This window comes from Gigantopelta aegis, chromosome 5 (assembly GCF_016097555.1).
Source record: "Gigantopelta aegis isolate Gae_Host chromosome 5, Gae_host_genome, whole genome shotgun sequence".
In the NCBI taxonomy this organism is placed as follows: Eukaryota; Metazoa; Mollusca; class Gastropoda; order Neomphalida; family Peltospiridae; genus Gigantopelta; species Gigantopelta aegis.
In genome coordinates this window covers 15,309,395-15,324,100 of record NC_054703.1, presented here as the reverse complement: position 1 = coordinate 15,324,100, position 14,706 = coordinate 15,309,395, and the positions used below count along the sequence as shown (strand labels likewise).

General features: G+C 37.9%; 1 protein-coding gene across 1 annotated transcript in view; it reads right to left on the bottom strand.

Moving 5' to 3' along the window:
• Positions 1–12,781, bottom strand: part of LOC121373302 (multiple epidermal growth factor-like domains protein 11) — a 239,264-nt gene extending 226,483 nt beyond the window's left edge. Inside the window, exons 1-3 of the mRNA XM_041499857.1 lie at positions 12,764–12,781; positions 5,563–5,633; positions 1,303–1,674 (exon numbers count right to left, since the gene is read on the bottom strand). Of these exons, the coding sequence (XP_041355791.1) occupies positions 1,303–1,674; positions 5,563–5,614 (424 nt within the window). The 5' untranslated portion in view covers positions 5,615–5,633; positions 12,764–12,781. The remainder of the gene's footprint in view (positions 1–1,302; positions 1,675–5,562; positions 5,634–12,763) is intronic.
• Between the last annotated feature and the right edge of the window lie 1,925 nt (positions 12,782–14,706).

The window sequence follows — 14,706 nt, the reverse complement described above, 5'->3', positions numbered from 1 at the left end:
TTGGATCTATCTTTATACACACCTTCTAGTTGAAAAACCAATCCATCACCTCCCTTACTAGATATATCTGTACACATACCTTCTAGATGAAAACGACTCCATCACCCTCCATACTGAATTTATCTTTATGCATACCTTGTAGCTGAAAACCACTCCATTACCTTCCATATTAGATTTATCTTTATAGACACCTTATAGTTGAAAACCACTCCATCATCCGCCGTATTACATGTATCTTTATACAGACCTTCAAGTTGAAAAACCACTCCATCATCCTCCATATTAGATGCATCTTTATACAAACCTTCCATTTAAAAAACCACTCCATCACTTTCCATATTAGATCTATCTTTATAGATGCCTTCTATTTGAAAACCACTCCATCACCTTTCATATTAATCTATCTTTATACACACCTTCTAGTTGAAAAACCACTCAATCACCCTCCATATTGGATCTATCTTTATACACACCTACTAGCTGAAAACCACTCAATCACCTTCCATATTGGATCTATCTTTATACATACCTTCTAGATGAAAACCACTCCATCATACCTTCTAGATGAAAACCACTGAATCACCTTCCATATTGGACCTATCTTTGTACAGACCTTCTAGTTGAAAAACCAGTCCATCACCTTCTAGTTGAAAAAAACACGCCATCACCTATCATATTGGAGTTACACAAGAACAACCACACACACACACTCACACGCACACCATCACCTTCCATATTGGAGCTACACAAGTACAACCACACACAAACACACACACACATACACACACACACACACACACACACACACACACACACACACACACACACACACACACACACACACACACACACACACACACACACACACCATCACCTTCCATATTGGAGGTACACACAAGTACAACCACACACACATACATACATACACACACACACACACACACACACACACACACACACACACACACACACACACACACATATACAGAGAAAGAAAGAAATGTTTTATTTAACGACGCACTCAACATTTTATTTACGGTTATATGGCGTCAGACATATGGTTAAGGACCACACAGATTTTGAGAGCAAACCCGCTGTCGCCACTACATGGGCTACTCTTCCGATTAGCAGCAAGGGATCTTTTATTTGCGCTTCCCACAGGCAGGATAGCACATATACACACACGGACACGCACACGCACATACACACGGACGCACACACACACACCATTACCTTCCATATTGGAGCTACACAAGTACAACCACACACAAACACCATATTTTGAACTATTTCAACACACACCTTTTACTTCTAAAGACAGTTCGTTAGTTTTGTTATAGAACGAACCGTTGACGAAGTAGTTCACAGTACATCTGTACGTAGCTTCATCCTCGCGCCTAATCTCCATGTATGTGATGATGAACTTACACAAACCGAATCTCAACACCGTTCTCTTCTGCAGTAAAGTACCCTCCCCAGGTGCGTACCCCATCCAACCATTCTTAACGTCTTTGCTTGCAATGTCAACAAAATCCCGTTCGCTGCTTCGCTTCCTGCTCCAACCAATACCAGACAAACGCTCTTCGTTTGATTTGCGACAGATACACTCCAAAGACACGTCGTTTCCCACCCACTTGAATACAGAAATAGTGAGACTGTGAACCAAATGAATGTCTGAAAATAACAATAATAATGATGATAATGATAATAATGATGATACTGATGATGATAATAATAATAATAATAATAATAATAATAAATAATAATAATAATAATAATGATAATAATAATGATGATAATAATTGGACAAAAAATAAATAATAATAATAAAACTAATAAAAATACATGTAATAATAACAATGATGATAATAATAATTATCTACTAGTCCACCAATATTTTCAAGTGTTCAAATGTGGAAATCCTGTAAGGCAGGAAATGGGTGTAGGAGGAAAGATTCAAAGCCTGTAAGGCAGGAAATGGATGTAGGAGGAAAGACTCAGTCCCTGTAAGGCAGGAAGTGGATGTAGGAGGAAAGACTCAAACCCTGTAAGGCAGGAAGTGGGTGCAGGGGGAAAAATTCAAACCCTGTAAGGCAGGAAGTGGGTGTAGGAGGAAAGACTCAAACCCTGTAAGGCAGGAAGTGCATGTAACAGGAAAGATTCAAACGCTGTAGGACAGGAAGCGGGTGTAGGAAGAAACCTCAAGCCATGTACGACAGGAAGTAGGTGTAGGAGAAAAGACTCAAGCCCTGTAAGGTCTGTTGAGTATATTTAAAATGGTGTGTTTGTATGTTAGAGTGGGGGTGTGGGGATGGGGGTGGAAATACAGATGTATTCGAGGGCCCAAACCTGTGATTAGGGGGCATAATCGCCTGAGACCATTTCAATTTGAAGTGTTAAAATATGACATTAAAGTCTTCTGGGCACAGGAAGAAGTGAGAGGCATGACCCCCAAGCAGGCAGGTATGTAGTTGTGGGAGGGTGAGGGATGGTGGTCGGAAAACCTGCCTGCTCAAAGCAAATTTTCTTCTTTTTTCAATATATTTCAAATAATAATTTGCCATGATCCGAACCGACTAAAACCTCTACTCTCCACTGCCCCCCCCCCCCCCCCCCCCCCCCCCCGCATCATTTTCTGCATACATGTCTGCGCATCCCTCTATTCTGCATACTCTGCCCTCAAGTGTTCTTTTTAAAGAACACCCTTCTGTTTATAAACTAATCCATCTTCGGACAGTACAAAATGGTGAATACATTAGAAATTTAGGACAATTTGTAGTCAGTGGCTGTGACTTGCAAAACTCTCTTCAGCGGTGATACACCTTTTTCAAAACTAATTTCCATACTTGTTTGTTACACACCTAACAACTGATTAAACAATGTGCTGGGGTGTAACAGTTATCACTACGTTACACACCTAACTGATTAAACAAGGTGCTGGGGTGTAACAGTTATCACTACGTTACACACCTAACAGCTGATTGAACAATGTGCTGGGGTGTAACAGTTATCACTACGTTACACACCTAACAACTGATTGAACAATGTGTTGGGGTGTAACAGTTATCACTACGTTACACACCTAACAACCGATTGAACAATGTGCTGGAGTGTAACAGTTATCACTACGTTACACACCTAACAACTGATTGAACAATGTGCTGGAGTGTAACAGTTATCACTACGTTACACACCTAACAACTGATTGAACAATGTGCTGGGGTGTACCAGTTATCACTACCTTACACACCTAACTGATTAAACAATGTGTTGGGGTGTACTAGTTATCACTATGTTTTGCATATAGATGATAGGGACGTATTAACTGAACACATAAACATTGGAAGTCCATGAATGTAGAATATATGTGCATATGGAAGGTTATTATGCAGATGATATGAATGTGTGATGTTTAAATCTTTTATTGTAGTTTTAATCCACATGGGATAGGAGATGTAGGCGGGTTTCATCTCTGATGTTTCAACGAAGTACTCTTACTTTCGTAAGAGAAACTGATGTGGATTGCTGGATGGAACGGGACAAATGGTGTTTCTAAGAAGTACTCTTAGTATCGTAAGAGGCGATGATGTGTTTGCTGGTTAGAACGAGACAAAGGGTGTCTCAACAAATCGCGTACTGGATGACGGTAGTCAACTCAACGGTTGAAGAACCTCATCCAACATGGTGATGGTTGGTGGTGTATGCATCCAATAGATGGCAGTGCCTGGTAACAACGAACATTGGCTTGGTCTACACATATAAGTAACAAGTGATTAAACAATGTGCTGGGGTGTCAGAGTTATCACTATATTACACACCCAAATAACAAGATATTACACAATGTGCTGGGGTGGCAGAGTTATCACTGTTACACACCCAAGTAACAATTGATTAAACAATGTGCTGGGGTGGCAGAGTTATCACTATGTTACACACCCAAGTAACAAGTGATTAAACAATGTGCTGGGGTGGCAGTTATCACTGTTACACACTTAAGTAACAAGTGAGTAAACAATGTGCCGGGGTGTCAAAGTTATCACTATGTTAAACACCTAAGTAACAAGTGAGTAAACAATGTGCTGGGGTGTCACAGTTATTACTAGTTTACACACCTAGGTAACAAGTGATTAAACAATGTGCTGGGGTGTCAGAGTTATCACTATGTTACACACCCAAGTAACAAGTGATTAAACAATGTGCTGGGGTGTCAGAGTTATCACTATGTTACACACCCAAGTAACAAGTGATTAAACAATGAGCTGGGGTGTCAGAGTTATCACTATGCTACACACCCAAGTAACAACTGACTAAACAATGTGCTGGGGTGTCAGAGTTATCACTATATTACACACCCAAGTAACAAGATATTACACAATGTGCTGGGGTGGCAGTTATCACTGTTACACACTTAAGTAACAAGTGAGTAAACAATGTGCCGGGGTGTCAAAGTTATCACTATGTTAAACACCTAAGTAACAAGTGAGTAAACAATGTGCTGGGGTGTCACAGTTATTACTATTTTACACACCTAGGTAACAAGTGATTAAACAATGTGCTGGGGTGTCAGAGTTATCACTATATTACACACCCAAGTAACAAGATATTACACAATGTGCTGGGGTGGCAGAGTTATCACTGTTACACACCCAAGTAACAACTGATTAAACAATGTGCTGGGGTGTCAGAGTTATCACTATGTTACACACCCAAGTAACAAGTGATTAAACAATGTGCTGGGGTGGCAGTTATCACTGTTACACACTTAAGTAACAAGTGAGTAAACAATGTGCCGGGGTGTCAAAGTTATCACTATGTTAAACACCTAAGTAACAAGTGAGTAAACAATGTGCTGGGGTGTCACAGTTATTACTATTTTACACACCTAGGTAACAAGTGATTAAACAATGTGCTGGGGTGTCAGAGTTATCACTATGTTACACACCCAAGTAACAAGTGATTAAACAATGTGCTGGGGTGTCAGAGTTATCACTATGTTACACACCCAAGTAACAAGTGATTAAACAATGTGCTGGGGTGTCAGAGTTATCACTATGCTACACACCCAAGTAACAACTGACTAAACAATGTGCTGGGGTGTCAGAGTTATCACTATATTACACACCCAAGTAACAAGATATTACACAATGTGCTGGGGTGGCAGAGTTATCACTGTTACACACCCAAGTAACAATTGATTAAACAATGTGCTGGGGTGTCAGAGTTATCACTATGTTACACACCCAAGTAACAAGTGATTAAACAATGTGCTGGGGTGGCAGTTATCACTGTTACACACTTAAGTAACAAGTGAGTAAACAATGTGCCGGGGTGTCAAAGTTATCACTATGTTAAACACCTAAGTAACAAGTGAGTAAACAATGTGCTGGGGTGTCACAGTTATTACTATTTTACACACCTAGGTAACAAGTGATTAAACAATGTGCTGGGGTGTCACAGTTATCATTATTTTACAAACCTAACAAATTATTGAACAATGTCCCTGTACAAACAGGCAACATGGTGAGAATTAAGCCAGAATTAAGTACTTGATCGAGTACAAACCTAATATTAGCACCAATGCCTGAAAAAAGATGTCAAAACTAGCAATCTTCATGCTGGTACCAATAAAACACCTGAAATGTAAAAACTATTACAAATTATACACTTGAAATGTAAAAACTATTACAAATTATACATCTGAAATGATGCCTTATTCACAAAGCACACTTAGCTGTTTACGTCCATGTAAGCCAGTTGTAAGCTCCACTTAAGATTTACGCCCTATTCACGAAGCACTCGCAATTCTACGCGCATTCTGGGACACAATGGCGGCAATTTTTATTATACAACAGGCGATAAATAGGCGAGCTATCCGTCGTCAGCGAATATTTCGCGACCGTTTTAACCCACTGGATAGGTACGATGACTTAGAACTGCTAAAAGATTCCGAATGCCTCGACATGTTATTCTACAAGTGATAGACTTGATTGAAGGTGACTTGGTGCACCCAACACAAAGGTCACGAGCTATACCCGCCCCACTGCAACTGCTTTGTGCATTGAGATATTTTGCAACGGGAAATTTCCAACAAGTGACTGCAGACTTGTATGGTATCAGCCAGCCATAAGTTTCAAGAATTGTGACACGAGTGGCAAATGCACTTGAACAAAAATCTTCGCAAATAATTGTATTTCCAAAACATCGTCAAGCTCAAGATGTAATGAAGGAAGGTTTTTATCAAAATGGACAAAGGATTCCAAATGTCTTGGGATGTTTAGATGGAAGTCTTGTGCCAATAAAAATGCCATCTTATAATGAAGACGCATATGTATGCCGCAAATTTTATCATGCGATCAATGTTCAAGGAATATGTTCCCATGACATGAAGTTTACTAACATCGTTGCCCGTTGGCCAGGCTGTACCCATGATGCTTTCATATGGGAAAATTGCAATTTAAATGCTGCATTCAAAACTGGCTTTTGTGGTGATGATGCTCATCTTTTGGCTGACAGTGCCTACCTTCTGCGCCCTTGGATTTTAACCCCCCGTGCCTAACCCACAGACAGAGGCTGAAGTACGTTATAATTCCCATCATCGCAGGACCCAACAAAAAATTGAATCTACATTTGGTCACTGTCTTCATAAATTTGGTAAGTAAATATTTTTTATTTATTTAAATATATTAACTTACAACTATTGAGAAATAAAATTATTTAGAATTATTAAATTGACTTATACTGTTTTAACCAAGCAATCCATGGCAATAATAAGTTTTGATCATGTTTAAATACTTTATAATATGATTGCTTAATTTTACATTCCTCCATTATATTATTTTCGCAGGGGGAGCCATGACTCTTCGACCTGAACTATGCTGTAAAATAATAATTGCAACTGCGGTCTTGCACAATATTTGTGCAGAAAATGGTGTACCTATTCCACAAGATGTACCACAAAACGAAGATGATAACCCGGATGGAGACATAAACCCACCACAAATGCAAGATGAAATGAATGGTGTAATGAAAAGGGCCTCAGTTATTAGAGAACATTTCTCAGTGCAGTAGTAATATGTTAAATATAAATATGTATTGTAAAAAAAACAATGTTGAAACGTCAAAGATTTTATTGATTTGTTACGCCAGTATGTCATCATTTGTTTTGTTCACCTTGCAACAATTTTTCAAGGAGAAGCACGCCCTTCTCCAGTGACGTTAACCTTTCTTCAACTTTTAGCCGTTTAGCCTCAATGTCTAACCTCTTTCTCTCAATATCAATAAGTTCAGTATTAATTTCTGATAGACTGGCTGATTCACTTGGAATAAGTGATTTGGCCTTGTTGCTTTTGTTCTCCTTGTGTAAGGTTGAGGGTTCAATGGAGTCGAATGTAGACGCATTTAGTTCTGAGGTACTTGGCATAATATTTTCTTCATTATTTTCTGCTGCATACGGAAAAGATTCTAGTTCTGTAATGGTACTTGTAGTATGGGTTGTTTCTCTCTCTACAGCTGACTTGCTAACTGTATCACTGGGTGTGTCCTTTGTGATGGTCTGAAAAACAATTTGAAAACATTAATAAAGTAGTGTTAAAAATATTTTTGTTACATACGTTTTATTAAATGTTCGAGATGAAATAAACAAAAGCGTTAAAGTGTGTTTGTTTTAACATCTCTAGTGCAGATTGTTTTATCAATCATCGGCTATTGAATTTCAAGCATTTGGCTATTTTGACAGGTAGTTCGAAGAATTCCGCTACAGTTTACCATTAATGGCAATGGATCATTTGCAGTGCCATATTAACCCATGGCAAGGCCCCTAGGCTTCGAGCTTCTTTGGGCCCTTCGACATCTCCCTCCCCCTTTCAGAAAAATGATTGCATGGACCCCATGCTTTTGGTGGGCCCCTAGGCTTCAGCCTAGTCAGCCTTATTGATAACACGGCATTTGAATGCATTTTCCCATATGCAGGACAATACATGCCACCGTATTTGATATGCCAATTGAGGGGCAGCGGGTGGGATGGAAAATAGCCCGTAACATTTTGTGGTCCATCGAACGGATTCGATCATTCGAGCGACGCACCTCAGGCGAGCGCTTAACCGACTGAGATAGATCCTCCCCCATGAAACAAACAGTCGGCCTATGAAACCTATACTGGTTTTTGATGATTCACGATGTTTTAGGAGAGTAAACTCATAAAGACTTAACCTATACATTCTTTACACTATGACTCGTACATACAAACACACTCACTCTCTCTCTCTCTCTCTCTCTCTCTCTCTCTCTCTCTCTCTCTCTCTCTCTCTCTCTCTCTCTCTCTCTGTCGCTTACACACATACATGTATACACACATACATACACCAATACATACATACACAAAAAGAAAGAAAGAAGTGTGTCATTTAACGACGGAATCAACATATTTTATTTACGGTTATATTGGTGTCTCACATATGGTAAAGGACCACAAAGATCTAGAGAAGGAAACCCGCTGTCACCACACGAAGGGCTACTCTTTTCGATACGCAGCAAGGGATCTTTTATATGCACTTTTCCAGACAGAATAGTACATACCACTGCTTTTGTTGTATCAGTCGTGGTGCACTGCGACCTCAGCACCTCAAGCGAGCGCTCTATCGACTGAGCTAGATCCCGCTCCCACATGCATACACAAATACATACATTCATACACACACACACACAAACATACACATACATACACACATCACATACATCACATACATGCAAACATACATACACACATATATACACACAGACACACACACAGACACACACACACACATACATACATCACATACAAACATCACACATATATAAACGTCATAGTTATGTTGTTAAGTTTATTTTTACTTGTTTATCATTTATAAGACGTTATGTTTATAATATTAATTGTGACCACACCACACCTCGTTATTTGGAAAAATTGTAACTAAAACTAAAGTGTGTTTTATTTAACGACGCCTCTAGAGCACATTGATTCTCATCTTATCATCGGCTATTGGACGTCAAACATAATATGGTCATTTAGACATATGCATTTTTAGAGAAAACCCGCTGCCGCCACATAGGCTTCTCTTTTCGATAAAGCGGTCATTTATATGCACCATCCCATAGACAGGATAGTACATACCAAGGCCTTTGTTACACCAGTTGTGGAGCACTGGCTGGAACGAGAAATCGTAACTAAAAACATAAAAATAATTACCTTTGTGGGTTTGGATGAGGTTGTGCTAGAGTCGTTAGGTCTGTCTGCTGTATGTGTATCCACACCACCTTCTATGCCAAACACCCTGGCAATTCCTAAGAGGCCAATGACTGGCAGCCTGGCGGGGCGTGTTGCCAGTTTTGGAATATTCTTGTTTTTCTTTATTAACTTTTTTCTTAACTTTAGATTTCATATCTTCCAACTTTTTTTTAAAATTTCATCCAGTTCGTAGACATGGTGAAGTCGCTTTTATTTTTCTACATATTTCTTGCCACGCTTCTTGTTTTTTCTTGAGTGTAACAATGTCACTAAATTTGCCACTAATTACCTCATAGTCTTTCTCAATCAACTCCAAGAGATGTTGAATTTCATGTACTGTGCAATTTTGTTTCCGTTTCTTCTTGGGTGGTTCTTCAGACATATTTGATTGTGTTATGAATGTAACATTATGGTTAGACGCACGTGCAAAACCCACGTGCATGACCGATGCGTGTTCGTATAGTGCGAAATCGATAAGTGAACTCTAGGTGTGCTTTGTGAATACCACTTAACGCAAATCTGACGAGTACGTAACTACATCGTAAGTGGTTACTTGCGTGTGCACAACGCAAATATTTACGAAACGCTTTGTGAATAAGGCCTCTGGACCCATTCAGGAAAATGTGTAAAGTTACGTCTACGACTAGCACTTACGTCTGTCGTAGATTTACGTTTACGTACAAGAAGCACCTTATTCTCAAAGACGGCCGTACGTAAACGTAACTTAGTTGGACGTAAATCTACGATTGTAATTCTCTCATCAGAGAAATAATAAACAAAAACCCCAAACATTAGAAACAATGGCTACCGGGTAAATATAAACAAGGAAATGGTTTATTTAACGATCCACTGACGGGGAAGAGTGTAACGATGTGGTCTAATAGGCACCCCATTTTTATTTATGGTAGACTCAGACTTCCAAGAAAAGGTTTGTTTTATTTAACGACGCCACTAGAGCACATTGATTTTTTTATCTTATCATCGGCTATTGGACGTCAAACATATGGTCATTTTGACACTGTTTTTTTTAGAGGAAACCCGCTGTCGCCACATAGCCTACTCTTTTATGACAGGCAGCAAGGGATATTTTATTTGCGCTTCCCACAGGCAGGATAGCACAAACCATGGCCTTTGTGGAACCAGTTATGGATCACTGGTCGGAGCAAGTGGTTTACACCTACCCATTGAGCCTTGCGGAGTACTCACTCAGGTTTGGAGTCGGTATCTGGATTAAAAGTCCCATACCTCGACTGGAATCCGAACTCAGTACCTACCAGACTGTAGACCGATGGCCTAACCACGACGCCAAAACTTTACAAACTCCTAAAACTATTACAAAGTCGTTTTTGTTTATTCCTTAAAATTATCGATATCGGGTCCACATGACTCGTAGAAATTGATTTAAAATGGAGAAAGATGAATTAACATTCGGTGCGTGTCACATGACCTCACACGTGCCAGATCAAGTAGGCCAAAGAAGTTCTTTTTTACGATTTTTAAAACCCCTGTTGTTAGAATTTGTTTTCAATTATTATATTCGATCTGTAAAAGGTATGCTACATTTGTGTGCCTCTATTGTAGTGAATAGTATTAATAATCCATTCATAAAAGTTGTAAATAATTTTGAGTATATAAATTGTGTTAATTTAGAATCAATTCATTAAAAAATGATATTTTACAAACTATCCGCAGGTATGAACGTAATGTCTATCAGTATTTACACCAAGTGCGAGCGATGTGTGTTCATAAAACGCGGACCGGACTAGAACGCTTGATAAATTGAATTTTACCTTTAAAAAAATTAAGTGTTCGGCAACTGTGCATAATTAAGACACATATATTTTTTAATGTAGTTGCCTTAAAAATGGAAAATAACGAACCGCACATCCGTAGTACGATACTTTTGCAAACGCATGCGCCTGAACGCAGTTAGAAACGTCGCACCCTTTCCTGTTTAACGGAGGGCGTTTCACTTTTATTTATTAGAATGGATTTGTTTTACGTCCACTTTCTTGATTTTTTACGTTACTTGATTGCAATTTATTTTGTTTCACGTATTGTAGCTGAAAAATGTTGAATAGTATTTCCGTAAATATCGTGTTCGTGTTTTTGTCGTTAGGTGAACTCAGTTTGGGATGTCGATGGTACTTTAGATCAGGGCTTACCCTTCCTGTAGTCAAATCAGCCAATTGTTAATATGTGTATAGAGTAACTCCAACATTTGTCATTTGGCAAGTGGAGTTTTGTCATTAGCCATTTTAATAATTTTTAGGGAGTCGCTCTAAAATTTGGCTAAAACTAACCATTCCGTTTGCTTCAAATCTTGTTCTTGGTAACATAAAATTCTTTTCTGTTCTTAATTACTATTCTAAAATAGTTCATTTAAGATATTTTGTCTAGTTAATGATGGTCATTTATTTTTGTGGCCTATAGTTGCATTTATTGAGTAATATAGTGTATTACAAGAACCAGTTACTGCAAGTGATTAAGTCACTGAATGGTACATTGCTGCATGTAAGTTTGGTTTAGCAATAATGATTTTATCTGACTGATGACATGCCTAAGGTCGACAACAGTCACTTTTCGCACCATTGTCTTGGCTTCGTACATAGTAAATAAAACATATCCAACGGTAATTGTTTGATATGATATATTTGACAAAAGGTACTTTTTATTTCTTTCATCTTTTAAAACTTAAAATTAATATTTTGCCCAGAATTATGAAAAATAACAAAATACCAACATGTAAACAACGTTGTCCGCTTGTTATAGAAATTTGACAGGGGTCATGGTTAGTAGACCAGTTTTTATTTTAATGTGGCGAAGCATTGTAATGATATAGCTAATTTGGAATTTGAATGACGTCAGTATTCCAATGACGTCACTTTGAATCGCCTTACAATAACCATACACTGGGTACATGACATTTCCGTTTTAAGAATGCTGGAAAAATTCCAATGCAAACTTCCTATTGAAATGTTTTTGCTTGAACATTACTAATGCATCTGAATGTGTTTGAAGAAAATCTTGTGATTAAAAAATTGTACCTTTCACGAAATATGGATTTCAAGTGAAATTACGGTAAGATATGCTATATTTATTGTGTACGAACCCAAAACAAGGGTGTGAAAAGTGACTGTCGTCGACCTTAGGTGTAAGCTTTCAATGTCATCTATCTGTACTTTGATACAGTAGTCAAATAATATATTGTAACTACAGTGTTAACAAAATACTATCAAGATAACTTGTGACAGTGTTACGTCGCCATTAAAATTCAAGTGCTGCATATTACTCTTTGACCTGGGTAACGCACATCACTGGTAGTTGTTAACAATTTGTTCGCACTTTAAACCATATTATACTGTAAATTGTCGAAATTACTATACTGAGGTTATATCTAGCCTTCACATGTAGGTATTACAGAAGAACAAAACGAACCATTCATCAGTGAACCGGGAACATTCACAAACTTGTCAAAAAAACCTGATTTTCACTTACCGGAACTGCCTTCTGAAACGTTAGCCTAGCAGTAGCATAAGATTATTTAATGTTTGACGTCATTCGTGTCATACGTCATCAGTAGGAGGTATTCGTAACTAAGCGCTCAGTCACTCATCCTTGTCAAGGTTGTATCCAAAACAAGGCTATAGCGGTAGAGTCGATAAGACGTCATAACTAACTAACTACGAACTGCTTGCAGTTTATCAATGTCCGTGACAACAGGCAAGACAATGCATGTCAAGGCCGTAGCTAGCGGAAATCCGGAAAGTATTATAGAAACTTAAAGAAAATTCTCTTCTTAATCGTTTAAGGAGTTTTAGACTATTAACTACTCAGTTGCCCCCCCCCCCCCCCCCAACAACAAAAAATCCTAGCTACGGCCCTGCATGTGCATTATATTACATTTATTTAATTATTGACTTTATTGCATATCGATATGCGAATTATATGTGTATGTTTTCAATAGTCGATCTTTTAACCATGTTCAGGATGAGGGGGGGGGGGGGGGGGATGCTTAATGTATAAGGGTCATACTACAGAAAGCGTCACTTTTCAAAATATAAATTCAAAATAAAATAATTAAAAGATGTCATTTTTTTGTTTAACTTTTGGAAAATATATGAACAAAGAAACATAAAATTATATTTGATCACACAGATCTGTAGGTCCTAATCGGCCTGCACGTGCAGACACGTTACTCTGTGAACAAGTTCATTACGGCACTGGTGTTACCGGACAAGTGGGATAGTTCAGCAGTTTAATCCAATAGGTTTATAGTGATCAAGAGCACATGGATGTGTTATTTGGGTGTCCGTAATAACATATATGGAATAACTTTAGAATTAAAAACTACCCAACGGTGTAATTGTGTATTTCCACACGGATATTCTGTATGTCACTTAAATTATACAGTGGCAATTTTAATTATTTAAAACTATGGAGTCCTTCAAAGTAAATTTCACCAAAGTCATAAAGATAGAAGGTATGCTTTCCTAAATAAACAATTAAAATTTCAAAAATGAAGTTTCTTGAAAAATGTCAGCTAAAATATTCTTGAGTAAAATAACACCAATGACAAAGTGTAACACCAGTGATATTCAATACTGTTTTTGTTGCTTTTTTTTCAACCTACAACTATTAAAGGCCTATTAGAATAATTCAATCTAATTAAAAGTAGCCCCACTATTACATGTGGATCTAACAGCAGCCAGTTGGAGCTCATGTCCACCAATCAAAACCTTACTTGCAGAATGATGCCAGTGATTTGAAAATAATTTGAAAATATTCCGAATTATCCTGAGGTTTCATGTGAATTACGAATGCCTTATTTAGACCAGTAGAACTCATTTTAATCAAATTGCTAACAACACTGCGTAGTCTCCAATGTCCAGGTAAAATTTCGTCTGTAAATAATAATTTAAATATTGACCAATCACACTTCGCCTTTTATAACGTTATTTGGGAACATACAAATTCTAAAAATATCGGGCTTGTCTATTTTAGTGGCCGCAGTACAGCGAATCATACCAATACGTACGGGATGGGTTATTAGTCTTCAATTTTACATTAAAAATTATTTATTTATTTCTAAAAAAAAAAAAAACTAAATCAGTCTTCTGTTTTACATTACAAATTATTTATTTTATAAAATAATGTTTTTTTTAAATCTGCACACCCTAGTTCCATCCAGCGAAAATAAATTATAATTTGGTTAATCTACAAACCTGTAACACACTTAGATCACGTTTTTATCAAATGGAGTGAAAAAGCAGGTTTTATATCGATAAATACCATGGGAATCCACATGTCCCAATTGCTTGAAATAATTTTGAAAGTTAGTATTCTGATGTCACCGGTAGATGTCGCTTGAAGCACAACAATGTCTACGTCACGACAAATTTCACAGACTTTGGGGTGCGTTCGTTTCACGTCTCCTGGAC